This window comes from Aquarana catesbeiana, linkage group LG13 (genome assembly GCF_042186555.1).
Source record: "Aquarana catesbeiana isolate 2022-GZ linkage group LG13, ASM4218655v1, whole genome shotgun sequence".
Lineage (NCBI taxonomy): Eukaryota > Metazoa > Chordata > Amphibia > Anura > Ranidae > Aquarana > Aquarana catesbeiana.
Window position 1 is genome coordinate 162431238 of NC_133336.1, and position 25583 is coordinate 162456820.

A 25583-nucleotide genomic window follows, 5' to 3' on the forward strand; every position below is an offset into this window, starting at 1 on the left:
CTTAAAAGTGAGATATCTAAGTGGCGCTTCTTCCAAAGGTTCAAAAGGACTCCTTGTTAGAGCCTGGAGGACTATCGACAGATCCCATTTCGGAAACAACTTAAGTGGTGCTGGTCTGGATCTCGTAAGGGATCTGAAAAATCTGGTTACCAACGGATCCGAGGCCACCGATTTTTCTAGGAATACTGCTATCGCAGCTACCTGCACCTTCAAGGTACTAACTGCTAGTCCCTTGTCAGCACCAACCTGTAAAAATTCCAGAATGGAAACAAGACTCCCTGGGTCATGGTCAGATGAATTACACCATGTATTGTAAACCTTCCAGACCTTGGAATAGATATTTCTAGTCACCCTTTTCCTACTGGATAATAGCGTAGAGATTAACCGGTTGGAAAAACCTTTGCTCCTTAAGAGCTGCTCTTCAGATACCAGGCTGTGAGCGCCAAAGTGGCTACCTCTGGGTGATTTACTGGCCCCTGAAATAGTAAATCGTGCCTGAGGGGCAGATGCCAACAAGGCCTGACCGCCATTTTCAGAACGGTTGAAAACCAAGCCCTTCTTGGCCAAAAAGGCGTGATTAGGATAACCGGTACTGTTTCCCCCTGAATCTTTCTTAAAACTAAGGGAATTAACTGGAATGGGGGGAAAGCGTATCAGAGATGGAATCTCCATGGATACGCCAAGGCATCTGTTCCTAGTGACCCGTCGTGATTGCTTAGGGAAAAAAATTGCGGAACCAAGGCATTCTCCTTTGAGGCGAACAGGTCCACCTCTGGCAGCCCCCACTTCTCGACAATCATGGCGAAAACCTCTGGGTTCAGCGACCATTCTGCTTCCCGAATGGGGTTTCTGCTCAGGAAATCCGCTACCCCGTTCAGGGATCCCTTTAGATGGACTGCTGATAAAGACAGCAGGTGTCCTTCTGCCCAACGGAGAATGCTCATGGCTAGTACTTGCAGCGATTTGCTCCTTGTACCTCCCTGCCTGTTTATGTAAGCCACGGCCGTGGCATTGTCTGTTAGTATTTGAACATGCTGGGCCCGAAGCCCCTGAGCAAATGACTTCAGAGCCAAGTCGATCGCCTTGAGCTCTCTCCAGTTTGAGGACTTGGTCGCCTCTTTCCTGGACCAGTTTCCCTGAGTGAAACCCTTTTCTAGGTGGGCTCCCCAACCCCAGGAACTGGCATCGGTTGTCAGCCTTTTTTCGATTGGAAAGGCCCAGACTAACCCCTCCGATAGGATATCCTGCCTTTTCCACCACCATAGTGACCTCTTCACTTGGGTTGGAACTCTTACCTCTGAATCTAGGGATTCCAAATTGTGATCCCAAGATCTCAGAAGAAAGGCCTGCAGATGTCTGAAGTGCAGTCTTGCCCACTGAACAGCTGGCATTGACGAAGTCAGAACACCCAGGGCTGACATGACCAACCTTACCGTCAGCTGCTGGTTGGTCTGCAAAAAGGACACTGTATCCTGGATTTTTCCTTTCTTCTCTAAAGGAAGAAAAATTCTTTGGCTTACCGAATTTATTATATACCCTAGAAAGCGAATCTCCTGAGATGGTTCCAGGGAAGATTTTTGGAGATTTAGGATCCAACCTAGAGACTCCAGATGGCTGCATGCTCTGCTTAAATTGCTCCTCAACTCCTCTCTTGAGGGGGCGAAAAATAGCAGATCGTCTAAGTAAGGAATTACTGCGATTCCCTGAAGACGCAGCGGAGCTAGAGCTTCTGCCATTATTTTGGTAAAAATTCGGGGTGCGGATGATAGCCCGAAGGGGAGGGCTCTGAATTGCAGATGCTGAATTCTGCCTTCCAACCTTACCGCCAACCTGAGAAACCTCTGGGACTGGGATGAGATTGGAATATGCAGGTATGCATCCTTTAAATCCACTGACGCCATGAAACAACCTGGAGTCAGAAGATTTCTGGCGGTGAAAATTGAGTCCATCTTGAACCTTCTGTATTTGATGGCTCTGTTTAGTGGCTTTAAATTTAGAATTAAACGAAATCTTCCTGTTGGTTTTTTTACCAGGAAGACATGAGAATAGAAACCCTCGTGCCATTCCTCTGGTGGCACCGGGATTACTACACCCTGTTGCATCAGTTCCTCCAGAGAGGATTTCATGGCCAGGGCCCCTAATGGATCTCGAGGAGCATTTGTTACCAGAAACCTTCTTGGGGGGCTTCTGGAAAACTCGAGAGTATAACCCTGCGAGAGAGTGGTCAGAACAAACTGATTTGTAGTTATCACTGACCACTGCGGAAGAAACTCTCGTAATCTTCCGCCGACCCGCAGAGATGCGTCATAGTGAGTTTTCGGCCTGTGAAGGAGGACGGAAGAGAATTCCGCCTTTGCCCTTCGCCTTTTGCGCGGACCAATTTTTTCTCCTGCCCTGAAACTTATTTTCCTGCTGTTGCTGTTGAGTTTTTTGAGGTCGAAAAACACGTTTTGGGGTCTGCTTTTTCTTTTTGACCAGAAGGGACTTCTTCTTATCGGCAGTTCTGTCTAGGATATTATCTAGATCAGGGCCAAAAAGAAGGTCACCTGAAAAGGGAATACCACAAAGTTTACTCTTTGAAGCTGTATCACCTGGCCAGGTTTTTAGCCATAAAGCTCTTCTCGCAGCATTTGCTAAAGCTGCAGACCTAGCTGACATTTTGATAGCTTCAGCCGAAGCATCAGCAATATAAGCAACAGCAGAAATCAGGGTAGGAAAGGAATCTAAGATCTCCTGCTTGGGGAAATCTGCCACTATATGAGATCTAAGTTAGTTCACCCAGTATTCCAGATTCCTGGCTACACAGGTTGTGGCCATTGCTGGTTTTAAATTGCTCATGATTGATTGCCATGATCTCTTGAGCAAAAGATCCATGCGTTTGTCCATTGGATCCCTTAGAACACCCATGTCTTCAAAAGACAGGTCTGTGGATCTTGAGACCTGTGAAAAGGCCGCATCCAACCTGGGCACCTTATTCCACACCGCAGAAGGGTCCTCCTCAAAAGGGAATCGCCTTTTGTGGGCTCTGGAAAAAAAGGGCTTTTTCTCTGGATCTTGCCATTCCTTAGTAATGGCGTCAGAAATGACCGAATGAACCGGAAATGTTCGCCCCTTAGGCTCATTTAACCCTGCATACATGCGGTCATGAAGAGATAACTCCTTCTTTTCCTCACTTAAGCCAAGTGTAACATGGATAGCCTTAAGGAGTCCGTCTACCTCCTCTAGGGAAAGCTTAAATTTGGAAGGAGCCACCTCCGCTTCCTCACCCTCCTCCTCCGAATCTTTAACGGAAGGAGTAGGGGACTGCTCCTCCCTGATAGAGGGGCCTTCAGGTAAAGCTTCTACCATGGGGAAAGAAAAAGAACCCTGGGAAGCCTCAGAAGTGGATGGCTGACTAGCAGCTGGATTAACTAAAGAGTCACGAAAAGTCTGAATCGTGGCGTATAGTTCCTTCTTTACAGAGGCAACCAGATCATCACAAACCGAAGCTGATTCCTCCTTAACTAAAGAAGTGATGCATGTACTGCATAAGGCTTTTTTCCAATTTTCTCCCATTTTGGCCCTGCAAGAAGGACATCTCTTTTTTGGGTCAGAGCTTTTAGCCTGTGAGAGAAAAAACAAAAAAGGGAAAAAAACCAGGGGACCTTTTAGTGAGACCCGGTCTCAGCTACACAAGAATCACCCACAGGTGCACTAAGAAGAAACCAGTCAGCCTCTAGTGCCCAGACAGGCCCCTTGCCACTAGGGGGTAAGAAAAAAGAAAGTAGACCAAACCCAGGAAAGGAAGAAAGGCAGACTTAAACTGCTGCTCCTACCTGAGCTTTACTGGCGCCTGTGCCTGTCCCCACCGCTGCAGACGCTGAGTCCTCCATCTCTGGTGTGCAGCTCCTCACTTGTGGCTTTATAAGCCGCTTCCGGACTCCCATAGTGCATCTGCACCGGACCGGAAGCGGAAGTAGGCGCCAGTTCCTGTCCTCCCTCCTCCCCCCTTGCATCCACGCCGGAAATGACGCTTCTGCTGACCCAGCGACCCCGCCATGTCACTTCCGCCGCGCCTGCCGGCCAAAAAACATGGCGGCGGCGCACGCGCACCGCCGCCCTATGACCGCGCGGATCACCGGGTCTACGGCTCTCACCGAGCACCAGGAGGGGAAGAGGAGCCCGTTTGCTACCACTGTCGAGGCTTGGGTAGGCCGGGAGGACAGCGGGTCCCTGAAGGAGGAAAAAAAGAAAGGAAGCCCCGTCTCCCAGGAGCACCTGAGAGAACCTGCTCCCCCTCAAAAGATGTTCCCTCCAGGCCGGAGGAAACACAAAAACTGAGGTATGGTGGGGAGGCGCCTCCCTTTAAAGTTTGGAGGAAGAAGGTGTTTCCTGTTCCGGTGGGTGGAGTCGCTATCTCTCAGGTGCTGTCCTGAAAGACGCCTTGGGAAAAATCCTTTCGTGATTTTGTGCTCCCCATCCAGGGTCCCTACTCACCGGATCCACTCACCCCTACAGGGGTAATACGCTTAAAGTTGTAACCACTGCGGTCACTCCACCACCATAGTTGTTCTGGTGCCTAGGATATCCTTCCTTTCTTCGGGTACTTTGTGGTGTGATCTGTAGTAGGTTCCAGTCCTTACTTAGATGAAGCATTTGCATTTGTTTTCTTGTCCTCCAAAGGACAAGTGAAGTAATGCAGTGAGTGTTGCCATCATAAGCCAGAGTTTTTGTTACTGACAAGATCACCAGATGAAAATATAGGGGAAAAAAGCCGGGAAAAAAGAAAACAAATGCAAACGCTTCCAGTAAGGACTGGAACCTACTACAGATCACACCACAAAGTACCTGAAGAAAGGAAGGATATCCTAGGCACCAGAACAACTATGGTGGTGGAGTGACCGCAGTAGTTACAACCTTAAGCGTATTACCCCTGTAGGGGTGAGTGGATCCGGTGAGTAGGGACCCTGGAGGGGGAGCACAAAGTCACGAAAGGATTTTCACAAGGTCACCATTTGCGTGTTACTCATTTTGAGTGAAGATTTAATCATATTATATGGACTATTATTTGCACACTTACTTATGAACATTTATTTAGTATTTTCTTTTTTATATATGTATCAAGTTTCTCTGAAAACACATAAGTCACCAAGTGGGTGCTATTCATTTCTGAGTGAAGATTCAATTATATATTGTATGGACTATTATTTGTACATTCACTTATAGACACTTTTCATATATCACCCACGTTAGTGGGTTCACGGTATTGGAGTGGGCCTGCTCAGTGGTCACCCCACCTACAGCAGACAACTAAGTTTATGAAGGTTTTTTTTGTTTTTGTGGTTATTTTTGATCTCCTGATTGGGTTATATTTGATTTTCTGATTGGTATACTATTATTATTAAGCACTGTTTATGTACCTGGAGTTTATCTGATCACCATATTTATTTGTGATGTGATACTAGTTTGCACACATATATTATCATTTAGTCATTACTTTTTGGTATACCACACCTTTTTAGGTACACACCATTAATTTGGTCACCTTTATGCTATCTAGGGAGCGCCACCATCCCCTTTCATTACACTTACTCTTTAATTGTACCTGCAGGTAAGCCTCTAGTAAGGCTTACCTATAAGTACTGTAAATATCTCCTAAACTTGCACGTTTAGGAGATATTTACTATATACGCTGCCGACGACGTCATCGGCACATGCGCACCGAAGGAAGGGCCCGCCCATGCCATTTTTTCAGGACCCGTACTGTGAACGACGGCACCTGCGCGCATGCGTGCGAGTGACGTCTTTCCGGCTCTGGCCAATCACAGCGCCGAAGCCTACGAACCCGGAAGTAACTCCGGGAAAGATGTGGACCGTGGGAGAGGAGTGTGGGCCGCACTGCAGGGCATCGTTCTAAGGTAAGTATTTCATAATGAGCTAAAATGCGATGCACACTAGCTCATTATGCCTTTGTCTTGCAGGTTTTTTTGTTTTGTTTTTTATTTTTTTAATTTTTTTCGGAGGTTTACAACCTCTTTGACCACTTCAGCCCCAGAAGGTTTAACCCACTTCTTGACCAGGCCATGTTTTGCGATACGGCACTGCGTCGCTTTAACTGTAAATTGCGTGGTCATGAGACATTGTACCCAAACAAAATGTACACCCTTTTTTCCCCACAAATAGAGCTTTATTTTGGTGGTATTTGATCACCTCTGCAGTTTTTAGTTTTTGCGCTATAAGCAAAATAAAGTGACAATTTTGAAAAAAAAAAACAATATTTTTTACTTATTGCTATAAAAAATATCCCCAAAAAAAATTCTTCATTAGTTTAGGCCAATATGTATTCTTCTACATATTTTTGCTAAAAAAATAAAAATTGCAATAAGCGTATTTTGATTGGTTTATAGCGTCTACAAAATAGGGGATATATTTTTGGCATTTTTATTATAATTTTTTTTTTTTACTAGTGATGGTGGCGATCACTGATTATTAGCGGGACTGCGACAATGCAGCAGATACTTTTGAAATTTTTTGGGACCATTGACATTTATACAGCGATCAGTGCTATAAATAGTCACTGATTACTGTATTAATGTCACTGGCAGGGAAGGAGTTAACACTAGGGGGCGATCAAGGGGTTAAGTGTTCCCTAGGGAGGTGTTTCTAATGCCCGGTACACATGATGAGATTATCGGACGAACGATCGTCTGTTTTTTTTGTTTTTTTTTTTATGCATGCTAATCTCAGATCAAATCTGATGAGTTTACTAAAGTCACGAAAATTAGTGTACAACAGAATAAAAATTCGGAAGTGATGTCATGGGGTTGATTTACTAAAGGCAGATCCACTCGGCACTACAAGTACACTTGGAAGTGCAGTCACTGTAGATCTGAGGGGAAGCTCTGCTGATTTTATCATCCAATCACGTGCAAGCTAAAATGCTGTTTTTTATTTTCCTTGCATGTCCCCCCCAGATCTACAGCGATTGCACTTCCAAGTGGATTTACCTTTACCTTTAGTAAATAACCCCTATGTGTTGTAATGCATTTTTGAACGACCGCTGTACTGATTAAACGAAAATTGTGCAATCTGTCATCGTACGAAAAAAACATTTGTGCATGTCCGATCAAATAATATCGGGATGAACTGTACTAACGATCAGATTATCGTACGATCGCTCCGAAATTGGTATTTTTCGTACGATTTTCTGATTGTGTGTACCGGGGATAACTGTAGGGGGCAGTGTACTGACAGGCAGTAGAGAGAGATCACTGTTCCTAATCACTAGGAACAGCAGATATCTCTTTACTTCCCTGACTGTTTACATCCCCGTTCTGGCTCTCTGAGGAGTGATCGCGGCTCGCCAGTGGAAATTGCGACTGCCAGGCACACACATCGGCTCCAACGTCACCCCCTATAGCTGTTAAAGCCGCCGACGTACACCTACGGCGGTTTGTGCAGCCGTGCCAACCTGCCGCAGTATAATGACGGCGGCTGGTCAGCAAAAGAGGTTAATCTACCCAACAACAAATTGCACAAATGAAAAAAAAAAAAAAGCATAAAAAAAAATGCAAAACGTGTCTAAAAATGCAAAAAGCACAGCAAAAAGCACCGCAGAAACGCTCAAAAGCAACATGCATGGATGTGAATCGAGCCTAAAAACGCATAGATGTGCGCCTATCCTAAAACAAAGCTAGACGAAAGTACATGAAAAAAAAAACGAAAAAAAAACGTAAGCATATAAACACATACGAGCGTTTAGTTGTATACCAACACAAGCCGATGTGTTTTCGCTTGTGCCCTGAAAAAACCCCCACCAGGAAGAAGCAGCAGGCTCGTTATGCTGACAGCTAGAATGAAATGAGTTGCCTAATGCAGAGCACACTTCCTAAAGTGTGACACTGGAGATCAGCAGGCTCAGCCCCTCCTTCCCACTCACACTGAGTATGCGCTGCCTGTCACTGGGGTGTGTGGAGCAGACTGAGGCCGCAGGACACAGGCAGGTATGACATGGCTTTGTATTAAATGGGGAAGGCAGGCTGTGATCAGTATGGAGGGATCATTTGATCCAGCAACCATTGATCTGATTGTTGTGTTGTGATCTCAGCGCAGCACTCAGATTGTCACAAGGAAGCTGTCACTTGATCACACAAGAAGTGATCACATCTACACACTGGGAACACTCTGATTTATGTCATCGCAGGCAATCCATTGTAATATATTGGTCCTGGATTTATAGAGGGTTTATTAGGATCGCATGACCGCCCATTGTTAACTCTTCTAAAGCTGCACATTCCATTGATGTGGCGGAGAGGGGAGTCTCCCTGTTGTTGCTCGGGAAATCCAGACTGAACTCTGATCATGTGATGGCAGGAGGAGCAGTGTCAGTGCTTTCCTGTTCACACACTTCTGTAACACACCGACCTGCTGGGACTTCTGGTTCCACAGCAGAGGGGCAGTGATGTGGCAAAAAAACATGCATGAAAGTGTCCCGGCGTTGTTTACAAACGGCGTATTTCATAGATTGGTTCCTGTAACCGCTGGCGAGGCCATTGACGCTGTTTGCGTTATGGGTGGACAGGTGAACCTGGAGTTCAGAGCCAGTCTGTCCAAAAGTTAGGGACCGGCTGTCATTTTAAAGGTTTAGTTCGACTTTAGCCCCCAATCACAGCGGTGCAACTTGTCATGTGATTTGACAGCTTTAAATCGCATGACAAGTGACACCCCATTTCCGGCAATGAAACCGTTCATATTGCCACGGTTATGAAAAATGTTCCTGCACTATTTTTTAACCGATTTTCATTGCGACTTGCATAGACTTCTGTTAAATGAAAGCCGCAATGAAATCGGCAATGCAAATCGCACTGATGTGGGACTTTAAAATTGCACTGAAGTAGCACGATTTTAAAGCTGCACAAGTGTGACCCAGGGCTTACAGAAAGAATGTAAAACGAACACCGGACATCTTCACCATCCCCTGTACTTACCTCCGGTGTTGCTGAGCTGTCAGCACCCCCGCAGCCGGTCTGGCGATTTAAAACCCTCCGCTCTTTTCTGTGCAGCACTTCCAGGATGGGCCAGACCAATTCTTTTTTTGTTTCATAAAGCAGATCAACTCTGATTGGTCAGCACCATCACATGAATCGATCTGATCTGTCTCTAAAGTTGTGCATGAAGAAAAGTGGGGATTGCTGCAGGTGTGCTGATAGTTCAGCACCCGCAGAGGTAAGTACAGTGGGGACCAGGGGAGTTGGAAGGTTGTCCGGTGTTAGTTCCCCTTTAGATTTTTTTCTGGAAAAGTGAACCAACCCCTTAGGGTCAGTTCAGAATGTGGTGCTTGAAACTCACGTACAATGCACGCTTCTGCACTGCGTTCAAAACACAATGCATTTGCATTCTGTAGCGGGTGTCAGTGCTAACTTAACTATACCCCAAATACGTACAAACAGAGCGTTTGCCTGCACCGGATCGCATGGTACAGTAGTAGGGTTGCCACCTCATCCCTGAAGGGCCGGTTTACACTGCTGCGATGCGGGAACCCTGCGAATCCACTGCGGGTTCCCGCATCGCATGTTTCCCGGCGGCAGTTCACACTGCCCTATGCGAACTGCTGGGAGTGTCAGGTAAAAGTTAATGACACCCCCAAATCAGTTCACATATTGCAGTGCAATCTGCAAATTCGGACAGGAATCAGATCGCATGGGTGTGAACACCCATGCGATCCGATTCTGCTGCGGACAAAAAAAAGGGCCCTGTGCGAGTTTGATGCAAATTCAGCCATACAATCTTTATGGCTGAAATCGCATTGCACAGAGATCGCAATGTGATTTTCACTGCAGTTCGAATCAAATCCAATCTCTGGACCGGCCCTTAAACCTGAACACATATGAATTACACAGGTTCTGAGGCTTATTTAATGCAGATAAAGCACCAAGTGAGTTTAATTACCACCTTAATCAGCAAATGAATGGGCTGAAATTGCCATGCACCCAGATTGCATGTGAATTGCACACTTGCCTGCATCCAATTCGCACATATGTGAACCCAGCTTAAAGGCTTGTCCACATGTAGTGTGGTGATCTGCGCTTCTCTGCAATGGACCTCCACCGGGCAAATAGAAAACAGTTCACAATGCAAGGAGGCTGGGAGGTGCGGTGAGATGTGGTAAAATGCAGACATGACACATTTTACAACAGAGCACTAGAATGCATGACACTGCGCTGCTGTGCAGAGACAAATAAAGTGAAAAAATAAAAATATAAGCAATGTGTGTGCCGAAACATGTATCACTCTGCAGCATTGCTGCCCCTGAACTGACAGCAGTCCATACGCTAAGCGTGGTTATTTTAGCATGCAGTGCTGTGTGAATGAGCCCTTTGTATTCAAACAGTGAGGCTGGGTTCACACTGCCGCACAGAGCGGCTCACTGCAGGGGTCCAGTGTGTCCCTGTTCACTGTTTCAGATCTGATTTCAGTCCGAATTTTTGTGCAATTCGCTCCAGAGATATGTTAACCGGCTCCATAGAGAGCCAGTCACAATCACCTGTCATGCAAATTGGATACGGTGAAATCCGCATCCAATTTGCAATAGTGTGAAGCCAGCCTTAAGAACCAAAAGCTCTTTAATGCTTGACTCTGAATTTCTGTTATAGTTAATGAACCCATTCACACCTGAGTGTGGTGTCGCTTGAAGCTCGAGGTACAAAAAGTACACAAGCTTCTTTTGGGCAGAATCAGGTATTTTAGTTGCCATAGGCTTTGATGGGAGCATCTGAAAAATGTGCATAATGCTAATTTTTTGCATGTTTTCCTGCATAGTAACTAGCTAAAAATAACAAAAAAAAAAGCCTGAAACATAAGCACAAATGTGCCTAAAAATGGCCAAAGACTCTCAGCTCAAGTGTGACTGGGGGCTTAAGAAGCATTGACTTGCTGGGATTAGTCCAGCCCTTCATCATGTTTGTCAATATTGGGCCTCATGCGCATGGGTGGTTTGCAAGCTTTACACAGGATCTGAAGCTAATTTAATGCAGATAAGGCACTAAGTGCTTTTAATTACCACCTTAATCAGCCACAGAACCTGTGTAACAAATATGTGTTCGGGTTTAAAGGGATGAGGTGACCACCCTGGTGGCTTGGCTTACATCGAATCCTGGCATTCTTGGGTGTCCAGGAGGCCAGGTGTAGCCTCCCACCCTGCTGGCACTAGTCTGTCCAAGTCTATGAGAGGCTGAGATACAAGGCAGATGTACATAGCTGGAGGATGAATGAGCATTACTTGCATTAAGGCTGGATTCACACCTATGCATTTTTAGTGCTTTTTGCAGATTTGTACTACAGAACGTGTTCCATAGGAAACCATGTTAAATGGACTGTAGTGCAAATCTGCAAAATGCAAAAAGCACTAAAACTGCATAGGTGTGAATCCAGCCTAAGGCCTCGTTCATACCTGGGCATAGCAGAAACTCAGGCAACAATGAGAGTTTCTGCAAACATGTGAAACACACGCTAAAGCATGCACTTGCTGTACTATTATTTCTTGCGACCTAAAAGTGCAAAAAATGCTTAATGCAAAATGTGCTTTTCTTGCGTGTAAAATTTGATACATGAGTTTCTTTAGTGCATTTTTGGAGCACCATTCAAATAGATAGTGCAGCTCCAAAAATGTGCTATAAAAACATGCAAATAAACGCAATGCAGTACTAGTAGTATCGCTCAAGTGTGAAGAGGGCCTTAGGCCCTAAACACAAGAATTCTGCACTCATGGCATATGTCCCTGAATGCATGACACAGGTGTCACTCAGTATACTGTGCAGCCACCTTGTTTGGTGCCTTTCATAGATTCTGACTTTTTTTTAGTTGATTACGGAGAGGTTGGATTCACATTGTTGCACTTCATTAACCTGCATGTGTTATGCTGAACGTTAATGTGTGTTGCATTAGGGCAACCTGTTCATTTACAAGGTCTGCCTGCCTTGTGCACCACAAGATGCATGCCTTATGTTTGGTAATGCAGTTCAGGTTCGCTGGTAAGGTGTGTTGAGGTGTCATTAGAAATTAATGGCACTGCAGTGCACCAATGGACACTGACGCAGTGCAACAGGCCTAAGACCCCTTTCACACTGGAGGCGTCTTTCAGACGCTACAGCGCTAAAAATAGCGCCTGAAAAAAGCCTCAGCTGCAAACCCAGTGTGAAAGCCCGAGTGCTTTCACACTGGGGCGCTGCTCTGGCAGGGCGTCACAAAAAGTCCTGCCAGCAGCTTCTTTGCAGCGGTGTAGGAGCGGTGAATACACCGCTCCTGCCCATTGAAATCAATGGGCAGCGCCGCTTTACCGCTGACGCCTGGGCGCTTTCAATGTGAACGGGCTTTTAGGCCACGTTTGACCCCTTTCAAACTGGGGCCGCAGCCGCGTTTGCGGTAAAGCACCGCTCATTTTAGTGGCGCTTTACCGCTGTTTAAGCGGCACTGTTCGGTCGCTAGCAGGGCGCTTTTAACCCCAAAGAAGGAGTTAAACTCCCGTGTTTGGGCACTTCCGAAGCGCTGCTCATTCATTCCAATGGGCAGGGCATTTTGGGAGATATAGCGCTCCCAACCCGCCCCAAAGATGCAGCTGGCAGGACTTTTTGTAACATCCCGCAAGCACACTGCCCGAGTGTGAAAAGTCACACTTGAATGAATAGGAGGCAGATTTCAGGCTATTTCCAGCGCTAAACCGCCCAGTGTGAAAGGGGTCTTAACATGTTGTGTGTGTTTCACATGTGTTATCATTGAACTCTATATAATGCAAGTTCTGATGAAGCTGGTCCATCAAAGATACAGCAAGAAGGTATTTTTGAATCGCACTGGTGTAACCAGTGGCATTTATATGTGTTCAAATGCTCGTAAACAACTCCCTTAAACTGCCGAAGTCCTCGGAATTGAGGTGAGAATATGTTCCGGTGGTTTTTCTGCATATGCAGATTTTCATAAAGAATAAGGCCCCCTCTCACACTCCTGAATGGGGCCATGTAAGATTACATATGAGAACCCCAAGGCGGATTCCCCGTGATTTGCAGTGGGAGGCAGGCCTATTGGAAGTAATGGGAGGCTGACAACTCCTGTAGCTAATTGCGGCTGCTCGCATATAATAGGTCATGGAGCAGTTACTTGCAAGTGATGAGAGTTTGCATCCAGGGCGGATCACCTGCAGGTAATTGCTGCTTGAGCCATTGCATGTGAGCGACCTCAATTAGCTGCAGGAACTGTCAGCCTCCCATTAATTTAAATATGGCTGCCTCCTGTATATAATCGTTGAGAACACCCACTGGGATTCTTTAAAGTAATGGATCCTTTCACCAGTGTGAATGGGGCCAAATTGTTTATATTTACTCCTGGTCAATTTCCTGGTTTCCTTCTGTGCTCAATGGTTCCTCCTGCCAACGCCTACTCACTACAGGATACAGTGGTGACATGCTGGTGGACTTCTCAGCTGCATGCATGGGCAATGGCATAAGAAAGTACATGTTTACAGGGGACACAATAGCTTTAACACAGTAAGCCTGATAAACTTTTGTTATTCTAACATTTTTTGGTGCATAGTCAACACGCACCAAATAAACAACATAGTGGGCCTTGTTGCAGAGGATTTGCAATATGTGTGGTAGAAACTGGAAAAATGCAAATGGTGATTTGTTGCAGTAGCTGTGCTATAATGTGGTGCAAATATTAGCTGCAGATCTCAGTCTGGTCTGATCAGGCACATATCTGCACATCACTGTGACTCCCTCTGATAAGCATTTGTACAAACACTAAGGCCCCTTTCACATTGGGGCGGTGGGGGCGTCGGCGGTAAAACAGCGCTATTTTTAGCGCTGTTTTACCGTCGTTTTTGCGGCTGTATTCGGCCGCTAGCAGTGCGGTTTTAACCCCCCGCTGGCGGCCGAAAAAGGGTTAAAACCGCTCCTACAGCGCGGCTATAGCCGTGGTATTGCCGCGCTGTCCCATTGATTTCAATGGGCAGGAGCGGTTTAGGAGCGGGGAACACACCGCTCCTTCACCGCTCCAAAGATGCGGCTCGCAGGACTTTTTTTACCGTCCTGCCAGCGCACCGCTTCAGTGTGAAAGCCCTCGGGCTATCACACTGAACAAACAGCGGAGGCTGTTTAGAGGCGGTTTGCAGGCGGTATTTTTAGCGCAATAACGCCTGCAAACCGCCCCAGTGTGAAAAGGGCCTTACCAGAGGGAGACTGAGCTGGGACAAGCTGCCTCCACCCTTGGCCTAGCTTAATTAACCACCTGACCCCCAGGCCAATTTTGACTCTTCTCACACACATTCTAAAGGCCCGTACACACGATACGAAAATCGGAAGTAAAATTTCGTCCGATTAACAATCTGCCCATATTTGGATCGTTAGTATGGTGCTTTCGACAGCCGATTCCGTGTTTTCGTCAGACAAAAGCTGGATGTGCAGACTATAAAATGCTAAAGATCAGCATTTGTTTGCTAGAAAATTACCTAGAAACCGCAGTGCCTAAAATTCTCCATAGGCGAGGCTTTAAAAGCCTTTACAGGTTTCCAGTTTAGAGATGCAAAGGAGGTCTGGAGCTAGAATTATTGCTTTCACTCTGATGTTTGTGGTGTAACCTCCCATGTGTGTGCAATAACCGTTTACAGAGCATGGAGGTGCTTAAAATGTTATTTTATTTAAAACGTGTTGTTTACACTGTCCCTTTACATTGTTGTTTATCAATTTTATTGCTATCACATACCTCCCAACTTTTTGAGATGAGAACGAGGGACACCTGTTAGCAAAAGTATGTAGTCATAGGACACACTCCCTTTCATATGAGTTAAACCCACAAGTGCTTTTTTTTTTTAACTACTACTACTCCTTTATACTTGATTTTGACATTTGCAAATGCAGCAGTTTCAAAATTGGATGAAAGATTTAGCACTGGGAAACACTTTTTGAAAGATAAACAGTGCATTTTATATACAACTATACAGATCAGACCAGAAAGAGGGAGTAAAGCGGGACAGAGGGACTTTGTTCCAAATCAGGGACAGTTGAGAGCTAGGCTATCACAAGGGATGAACAACATCCCTTGAACAACATCCCTTGTGATAGCAATAAGCATGACAGGTTCTCTTTATAGAGAGATCTGACATCTATTAGGTCCCAGATCTCTGCTCTGCCCTGAAAACATCTGATCAAACTGAAATTGGTTTGATTAGATGCTTTACAAGCAGGTAACGGAAGTGACGAAATCCTCATCGCTTCTGGTTACTTACATCACAGAGGGTAGGTGGGTATAGGTGTCCCTTCCTCCCCGTTCATTGCACAAATGCACCAAGGGATGGCAGTACTATCCCTAGTAAAGTCAGCAATGGCACGGGAAAGCCCAGTAAAGGCAGCGGCGGAAGGGGGGCCTCCTTCCCTGCACTGTATAGCCAATCCGATCACTTCTACAGTAAAGCTCATCGCCGGGTGAAAATTTTTATGCCGCAGGTGCGGGCATTACCCCCAGTAACCACTTCAACCTGAGGACATAGGATACGTCCTAAGGGGTTGAAGTGGTTAAGCTGCACAAAGATGGATTGAAATTCTGCGGTTCAGCAGGTACCAGCTGAATTTTGATCCATCTATAGACCATTCCTGTTCAACAGATGTCAATGTAGTGATCAACGAGATTGGAAAAAATTTTGTCAATCAGCTGCTGGTCTGTGTATTCTGAAAGCAGAGGAGTCTCACTGTCAGTGGCGAGGATTCATCCATCTCACATTTTTGTTTTTCTTCAGTTGGCCTGATGGCCGATCAAAAAAAGAAGAGTCCTCCAAGGCCAACCTAAACAGAGCAGAGGAGGCAGCCAGCAGGTTCCCTTTGCAGTGGGCACTTCTCTTCCTGGGAGGGAGCTGCTATCTCTCCCTGCACAGTGACAGCTGTACAGCGGGTGTGTGATGTCACTGTGTGTAAGGTACTTCTGTTTATTTGGGGCACTGTATATCCTTTTCTGCTCACAAATATAAATGTGCAGGGTGCTGCGTCACGTACAGATTATCTCCCTGCCCCGGCTTCTTATATTATTAGTGCATCTGTTAACTTCATAGCTGCAACAACTAGCTTGTTAGTTGTGCATTCTTTTTCGCATTCCACAGCAAGTTTTAGACTACGGCCTTATTAAATTATAACAGCATATCTGCAGTTTATTTATATAGCGCTGACAACTTATGCAGCGCTTTACAATTATTCTATATTCACTTCAGTCCCTGGCCTCTAAGGCTTGTTTTACATTGGCGCGTGCATGTTTGCGCACGCACGTCGTGAATACAGCAGCTCATTCGTTTCAATGAGCTTCTCGACCCATCAGAAGCATGGAGAAAGAAACCCCTGACCCTTCTTAAAAAATTTTTTTAAACAAACTGAACCCAACCACATGGTAACAAGCGATTTGACCTGTGCAAAAATGCACCGCTGAGGCATGGCACTCCCTGTGTGTCTGCTAAACTGCAGAGTGTTTCTGAACACATGCAATTTAGCAAGCTTTACACACATATGTTCTTGTCCTTAAAGGCCTGATTTACACCTATGCATTTTTAGTGCTTTTTGCAGATTTGCACTACAGTCCATTTAACATGGTTTCCTATGGAACACGTTCTGTAGTGCATATCTGCAAAATGCAAAAAGCACAAAAAATTCATAGGTGTGAATCAGGCCCAAGGCTTGGTTCACACCTATGCAGGTTGTAGTTTGCATATTCCAGGTGCATTTTCCATTTTTCAATATATGCTTTTGATCCATATTAAGACTATTGAATCAAAAACACAACCTGCTGGTCCCTGGCCCTTTCCATAAAATGCACAGATGTGAACGTGACCCATAGTTTCTGCAAAACTAAAAATGCATAGCTGTGAACCAGGCCTAAGGCCAGCACATTAGACAGTTCTCCCTCCACTTTTTTTTTTTTAAACTTTATTCATTCTTGTCAAACGCACAGCAGCGTGGTGTGGTGCGGTGACCTGCAGTGCTTTCCTGTGCGTTGCGTTAAAATGAATTTTATCACAGCTCACTACAGTGCACCTCCGGGTTGTGTTGCAGTGCAGTTGTCTTCTGAGTGACAGCTGAAGCAAGCATTCATTAGAGACATCTGGCAGCTATCAGCAATTTAGGCACCTGGGGTGCAGCCTTGTCAGGAGAAGTAGAGAGCCCCCTACGTAGTATTAGGTTTTGTTGTTGTCATCCAGCATTGTGCTGGGGTGACAAGGTTCAAATTGATTAACAATGATTGTTTCTGGAATTGTTAGCCTGAGCTTTTATGGCTAGGCTATTTGATTAAAGCCTCGTACACACGATCAGATTTTCGGATGACCATTCGTTTGTTTTTTGTTGCATGCTAGTCTCATCTCGAAAGTGAAGCGGTTATTGTTTATTAATGGTGGTAATTGTGGGCTCCTAAGTCTCTTACCATTGGTTACGTTAATAGCATTAGGCAGTGGTAGACATCTGGCAATTTTTTGGACATGCCAATAGCGCCAAGTGACTGTACACGTGTTTGATAATACAAGCATAGAAAATCAAGTTCTTGTTACTTCACAAGTGGTCTCTGTTCTGTTCCTGCAACTTACTTACTGCGTTTTTCAATACACGCTTTTGATCCATTGAAGTCTATGGAACCAAAAACTAGGAAAAGGTCCCTAGCCCTTTCCATAAAGTGCACAGTTGTGAACTACATCCACAGGAAACCATGTTAAATGGACTGTAGTGTGTTTCTTCAAAACTGAAAATGCACTAAAAAAGGCATAAGTGTGAACCAGGCCTTAATGTCCAGGCTTTGGGCCATGGAATTCATTTAGCGTTGCTGTGAACCTCATTTTGATTTAATCGTTTAAATTTTTTTTTCAGGTACCATCCCATTTCCTGGACATTTTTGATGTAAACAAGATCTCGGGTACAAAGCAACCATGGCTTATGATACAAGAGACCCCATGCAGCTTGTGCAGACCATATCAACGAATATCCAGAAGATAACGCAAAGCAGTATGTCACAGCCTTTTGTTTGCTTGTTATAACCTCATAGGGCTTTCTTCTGTACCTTTTAGGCTGCATTCTCACCTGAGCGTTTTCAGCTTATAAAACGCCTGAAAAATGCCAAACAAGCAAAATCCCATTCATTTCAATGGCACCTGTTCACATCTGAGTGTTTTGTCACCTGAAGCAAAACACCTCAGGCCCCATTCACACTAGCGCGTTTTTTGATGCATTTTGCATTTTGCAGAAATGCACGGGAATTTTTTAACATGGGTTCCTATGGAACATGTTCACATCAATGCTTTTTTGTATCTCTGCGTTTTTGGAAAGGGTCAGGGACTTTTTTTCATGCAAAAAGCAGCGTTTTGCATGTAATGGTTTTCAATGGACAAGCATCAAAAACGCAAGTGCACCGTTTTTGATGCGTTTTTGGTGCGTTTTTGCCGTTTTTTTTTTTTTTTTTTTTTTTTTTTTTTTTGTAATTTTTTTTTAAGACTGTAAAAAAAAATGAAAAAAAAAAAAAAAAAAAAAAACCGCAAATCGCGGCAAAAACGCGGCAAAAACGCGGCTCAAAAACGTGGCAAGCATGAAAAAAAAACCTCCAAAAACGCTCAAAAGCAACATGCATAGGTGTGAATCGAGCCTTAAGCTCAAAAAAGAACTTGAGCTTCTTTGGGGCAAAATCATGGTAAAACGCTGTAAAAACCCGCGACTTTGAAATGCTCAGGTGTGAATGCAGCCCCTGAGATATGCGCTTTATCGGTCAGGCTATCTCTTCTTAAGCCGACATGTGTGAAAATTCTTAGTACGTTCAAATGTCGTATGAAAGTATTTCAAGATTTTGTTTGCTTTTAACATTCGATTTTGGAGTGAATGGACTTTATTGAACGAAAACCACATACACTGTTAGAAATTTGAACATTTCAGAAATGTTCCACTCTGTACCTTCCAATTTTCTTGTCGCTGTGGTTGAAAAGGAACACAGATTTGACCCTCTAATGATGACAAAAGACCACTGTACTTACAACTAAAAATGTAAAATAAAATTCTACTAGTGTATACCCAGCTTTGGCCAGGTTGAAAAAGGCCATCTAGTTCAACCAATAAAGAAGAAATTAATAAGGCTGCTTTAACACTGCTCCGCTAAAAAAAATGCATCAAAAATGCATATAGACCCTTTTACACTGGCAGAGTCTGGCAGCTCAGCAGGGGATCTCTCCGCTGATCCCAGCTGGGTAGGCAGATGACAGGTCCGTGTCCTCTCCGCTAATGGGCTTTGGGCCGTTGGATAGGAACAGATCGCCTGTCCGTTTCCATCCGACTGTCCTCCGATCCGCCAGATGGCTGGGGAATGGATTCCCATTCGTCTGTTTTTAGCAGATGGGATTGGATCGGATGTGGGCGGGTGTCAATGGACACATGTTGACATCCAGTGCTCCATAGAGCACAATGGAGGGTCCAATCGGGTCCGCCATTAAAAACTGAAAGGCGGACATGATCGGTCGGGGCCTATGTGGTTTTTGATGCGTTTCTTGTGCGTTGGTTTGGTTGCCTGACTCCCAGCATGCATGAAATCATGTGACTCTGAGATGCGTTTTTCACGTGGTGCAGGAAACTGGTGGGATCTGCTACAAGTCAGTGTATTCCTAGCGACACTCCAAATGCAGATAGCAAACACAGTGCGTTTACCTACACCAGATTGCATGATACCGCAGTACCATACAATTTGGTTGAAGTGCATTTTTAAAAAGTAGTGCATGCACTACTTTTGGTGCATTTTCAGCCCATTCAGATAGGCTAAAAATTGCACCACACTGAATGGCACAGGAATGCTCGTTCCTCTGCGATTCAGGTGTTTACTGGCCTTCAGGCCTATAATAAAAGGGCCAAATCACATTTTTGCATTGCATTAACCACTTGCTGACCGGCTCATGTACATATACGTCGGCAGTTTAAAGATGGATATCTCGGTAACGGCAGCAGCTGCTGCCACAACCGAGGTGTCCATCTTTTTAGCCGGCGGTTCTGTTTACTAAAAGTGTGGTCTCTGTGGCGGACTCCCCACGAGATCACCGTTGGCGGCGGGAGAGGGGCCACCCCCTCTCCCGTGCCCTCTGCCACTTACCGGAGCAGTCGGAAGCAACGGAGGCGATCGGGACCCGTCCGTGGCTGGGTATGGAGACGAGTGAGGGAAAGATGGCCCTCACCCGTCACTTCCGCCCATACGTCTTAAAGGGCCATTTTTCTGTTGTAATTTTTTCAAATGACAATTTTTTTTTTTTTTATTGCATTTAAGTCCAAATATAAGATCTGAGGTCTTTTTGACCCCAGATTTCATATTTAAGAGGACCTGTCATGCTTTTTTTTTCTATTACAAGGGATGTTCACATTCCTTGTAATAGTAATAAAAGTGACCTTTTTTTTTTTTTTTTTTTTTAAACAGTGAAAAAATAAATAAAATCAAGTTAAATAAATAAGAAAAATTTTTTTTTTTTAAAGTTCCCCGTCCCACCGAGCTCGCACACAGAAGCGAACGCATACGTGTGTAGCGCCCGCATATGAAAACGGTGGTCAAACCACACATGTGAGGTATCACCGCAATCGTTAGAGTGAGAGCAATAATTCTAGCCCTAGACCTCCTCTGTAACACAAAACATGCAACCTGTAGAATTTTTTAAACGTCGCCTATGGAGATTTTATAGGGGAAAAGTTTGACGCCATTCCACGAGCGGGCGCAATTTTGAAGCGTGACATGTTGGGTATCCATTTACTCAGCATAACATTATCTTTCACTGTTCACTTTTTACTGTGTTCTTTTTTTTTTTTTCCAAAAAAGTATTGCAATGATCGCCATTTTATTCTCTAGGGTATTAGAAAAAAAGTATAATATTTGGGGGTTCTAAGTAATTTTCAAGCAAAAAAACGTGTTTTTAACTTGTAAACACCGGGTCTGAAAAAGAGGCCTGGTCTTTAAGTGGTAAAGGTCGTGCTCGTTTTGAGTAAGCTGGAGTGTGTTGGCAGCTCAAAATGAATGGACAGCTTTTACACAATACACATTAGTGTGTGACATAACGCACATATTTCCTATGCTCTTTATCTCCTTCTACTGTCCATAATGTGGTATTTTTCCAAATTCGCTCAATTTTTGTTTTTTTTTTGTGAATGAATAATACCTGTAGAGGAAATGGAGTAAAAACATTGCTTTTGGCACAGAACAAATGTTCACAATTTTTCTGAGTACACCCCTGCGTGCTTAGGGTTAAGTGTAAAGGAGGGTAGGGTTTAAGTGTTAGGGATATGTTAATGTCCACACTTTTTTGCTGACCAGTGCAGATCTGCGGGCCCTGTATTCAGCCTGGGTCTGGGATCCAAGACACTCCACAGGGGAACACAAAAATTCTGCCAAATCATCACAATAGGCAATATTTGGCACCTGACAGGTTCACTTTCTGATTGTTAGCCATAACAGTGATCTCATTGTTTGCCATTTTCATGGATTGCTTCCTCTTATAAATGTTTAATTTCAAAATGTTATTCCTGCATGTTGTAACACACACACACACGCTGATAAACATACTACATTAATAATTAACTTCTCATGCAGCTTCTGAAATACAGAGGATAGTAAATCAACTTGGAACTGCGCTGGATACTGCAGAGCTCCGCCATCAACTGTGAGTACACAACCTTGTCATATCTCTTGACATTGCTAGTACAGCAGAAGGAGACTTCTGATGTCATTAATATGGGCGGCACAGTGGTGTAGTGAGTAGCACTCTCACTTAGCAGTAAAAAGGGTCACTGGTTTGAATTCCAACCATGACACTACCTGCCTGGAGTTTGCATCTTCTCCCTGTTTCCTCCGGGTACTCTGGTTTCCTCTCACACTCCAAAGACATGCTGGTAGGTTAATTGGCTTCTGTCTAAATTGGCCCTAGTATATGAATGTGAGTTAGGGACCTTAGATTGTAAGCTCTTTGAGGGTAGGGACCGATGTGAATGTACAATGTATATGTAAAGTGCTGTGTAAAGTGACGGCGCTATATAAGTACCTTTAAAAAATGATAATAATTAATCAGCATATTTTGGTGTGCTTTCCTAGATAAATAAGCACACAACTTAGCACAGTTCGATGTATAAAGCCACAAATTATAAAAAAGGATAGTGTTACCTGACTATAAGCTTATTAAAGAGGAACTGCAGTCTGCTCACGTAATTTGTAATAGAAATATCTTTGACATTCTGAAGCTTCCCTCCAACTACTTTGCATATGATATATATATATATATATAGTGTACTTGCCAAATATGCTGCAGACATCTCCCTCCACTGAGTCTGGCTGTAACCATTTTAACTGTGGGCAGTTGAAGCTGCTGCCTGTTCACTTCCTGGATTTACACAGACGCACACCTCGAGCTCTTCAGCTCTCTTTAGCCCTCTTATGACTTACACCCCCCCCCCCCATCCTGGCAAACTCTCACAAGAGTGTGCATGATGTCATAAGCCTAGGCTTTTTACCAGACAAGAAACCGGAAGTGGGCTGTATAATGTATTTACTATCCAAAGTTAAAACAACAAGGGCAGAAGATTTCCACTTTAAATGGCCTTTTTGCCATATTGAAGAGAATTCAACTGCTAATGACTTTGATATATTAAAACCACATTTAAATGTTTTCTGGTTACAAAATTTAGCTTTCTTTTGGTACCACGTTTGAAAAAAATATAAGTGAATATTTTAATGTATTTATATTCAGAAAAAATATTTGAAATCTCCCCTTCGCTCTGAGATACAGATATACCAAACTTGTAGATTGTGTGTTTTATTAAGCTGCATCCACACATGCAAATAGAGCCATGTGTGAGCATATGTGGGAACCCAGCAGGGGTTCCTGGCGATTAGCTGTGGGAGGCACCCCGTTGAAAGCAATGGGAGGCTGACAGCTCCTGCAGCTAATCATGGGCTTGCGTGTGTGTGTGTGTGTGTGTGTGTGTGTGTGTGTGTATGTGTAATCGTTAATGGAACGATTACCTGCTAATCGCTCCATTAACCATTACATGGGGGAGGACGCAGACTAAGTACATCCAGGGTTGATCACTCACAAATAATCTCTCCATGAGCAATTACATGCGAGGCACAGTGATTAGCTGCAGGAGCTGTCAGCCTCCTGTTGCTTTCAGTGGGGCTTCTTCCCTTAGCTAATCACTGGGAACCCCCACTGGAGTTCCCACATTTGATTGTGCATGGCCCCATTTGCAAGCGTGAATGGGATCTTACTTGGTCCCAGAATAACTTGCTCATTTCAATGTAGTACATGTGTAGCACCCTCCTAGTTGGGCTACTAAGTGTGGTAAGGCAAATTTAGTTCCTTAGCTGTCCTGTAATCAGCTGAGCCGTGTGTGATTGCTTTGGGCTTCTTTGGGTTCTGCTGGCTGCAGGTTTGATTGCTTCCCCCTGTTTTCTGGAGATTTCCAGAATCCAGTGGGAGGGAGATTTAAAGAAGCAGCCTGAATATTTTTGAAGCTCCGGCCAATCACTGGGGTGGTGTGCTCAGATGGTGGTTTAAGGATGCATAAATAGTCTAGAACCACAGAAAGAGGAGAGGTTCTCAGCCAGGAGGGCCCATCCTTCCTGGCCATCCTGCTGAAAATCCAGTCTGCTCATCGAGGTCCCTGAAGATCTGCCCTGGGAGCTTCACAGCAGAGCCTGCCTGGTGGAGACATCCCAAGCTTGGAGGACACTGTGCAGCAGTCTCTGATATCCTTCCCTTTTAGGTCTGTACTCACTGAGTAGAAGGCTTGCCTGACCTGAGACATTAAATGCATATATATTGTGCGAGTTAGTGAATCACATAACACAGTCAAACAGTGCTTGACATTGAGTATATGGATAAATAATGAAACATGTGTATAAACATATAAAGATCAAAAATATCCTGAGTGGTGAAAGTGAAAAAATAATAACTAAACAGAAAAGTCAAGTTCCTCAAAAGAAGTTCAATAAAGATGCATCAGTCCCTTTAAAGGAAGGATCGCATATCCAAAGGTCTTTGGAAATCACCAATATGAGTGAAACAGAAGAAAAAAGTGGTGTGGAGGGATATTCAGACAGACAGTGACTCCAGAGGATACTACAGATGGACCCTTACCAAAAATGGTGGACCTCCCTGATAGCAAGGTCTCGTGAGCGTGCAGATACAGCCCTCTGCAGGGACAGCTGGATGGTGGCGTCCGGATCAGCCGATACGTGCGGCGCTCCAATGGGGGACGATTCCAACGTGTCAACCTGGAAGGGGGCACCTGCTCTCTGCACACCACTCCCACCACTTTTTTTTTTTTTGGGAGTGGTGTGCAGAGAGCGGGTGCCCCCTTCCAGGTTGACACGTTGGAATCATCCCCCATTGGAGCGCCGCACGTATCGGCTGATCCGGACGCCACCATCCAGCTGTCCCTGCAGAGGGCTGTATCTGCACGCTCACGAGACCTTGCTATCAGGGAGGTCCACTATTTTTGGTAAGGGTCCATCTGTAGTATCCTCCGGAGTCACTGTCTGTCTGGATATCCCTCCACACCACTTTTTCTTCTGTGTCACTCATATTGGTGATTTCCAAAGACCTGTGGATATGCGATCCTTCCTTTAAAGGGACTTATGCATCTTTATTGAACTTCTTTTGAGGAACTTGACTTTTCTGTTTAGTTATTATTTTTTCACTTTCACCACTCAGGATATTTTTGATCTTTATATGTTTATACACATGTTTCATTATTTATCCATATACTCAATTTCAAGCACTGTTTGACTGTGTTATGTGATTCACTAACTATGCACAATATATATGCACTTATATTTTTATACAAGCAGTATGGGAATTTAGTTTTTTTGATCATTTGATTGCAAGCGCACTTACTGTATTTATGTTGATTTAATACACAGATATTGGTGTTTTTTTGTTGCAGCTGCACCTTAGTTCTTTGCTAATTGCTTTTTAGCTTTTTTTGACCTGAGACATTGCTACAGGTGCCCCAGTGCTGTCCATTTCGTGTCCTACTTTTAAGGGGACTGGGTCAAGAAGCTGCTATAAGGAAGAGTGTCTCCATTGTTCTGGTTAGTGTTTTTGGAGTATCACACCACTCCTGAAACCCATCCAAGTTAAAACAGAGGTCCACCCAAAAGGGGAAGCTCCATTTGTCTGCCTCCAACCCCCCTCCACTGCCACATTTGACACCTTTTTGGGGGGAGCTGGTACCTGGTTTTGACAGGTACCCACTCCCACTTCCGGCTCAGTTTGCCAAAGTTTGGCCCCCCTCCTTACCCCACAGCCTTCTGGGGACTATGGCCCATCCACAAAGCACAATGAGCGCCGCACATGTGTAGTAGGAAACCAGCTGTGAAGCCTCGCGGCTTCACAGCTGGTTTCCCTTAGTCAAGATGGCAGCACCAGCATCCGATAGCCGATTTGAAGACTCGGCTAGGGGGAGAACACGGCTGAATGTCTGGACACGTAAGTGCCCTAATATTAAGGCTACGTTTTTGAGTGTAAAATGAGTGCAAATATTATAGGCGTTTTTGCTGTGGCCAATAGAAACCTGTGTAAGGTG

The 25583-nt window shown here is 44.6% G+C and overlaps 1 protein-coding gene across 2 annotated transcripts in view; it reads left to right on the forward strand.

Moving 5' to 3' along the window:
* The first annotated feature begins 7841 nt into the window (after window positions 1-7841).
* STX7 (syntaxin 7) overlaps window positions 7842-25583 on the forward strand; it is a 54684-nt gene continuing 36942 nt past the window's right edge. Inside the window, exons 1-4 of one of the 2 annotated variants that reach the window (XM_073608687.1) lie at window positions 14506-14644; window positions 15761-15912; window positions 17862-17996; window positions 21592-21661. In XM_073608687.1, coding sequence (XP_073464788.1) covers window positions 17921-17996; window positions 21592-21661 — 146 coding nt within the window. In that variant the 5' untranslated portion in view covers window positions 14506-14644; window positions 15761-15912; window positions 17862-17920. Of the gene's footprint in view, window positions 7983-14505; window positions 14645-15760; window positions 15913-17861; window positions 17997-21591; window positions 21662-25583 lie in introns of those variants that run through there. The other variant, XM_073608686.1, reaches the window with a different exon arrangement.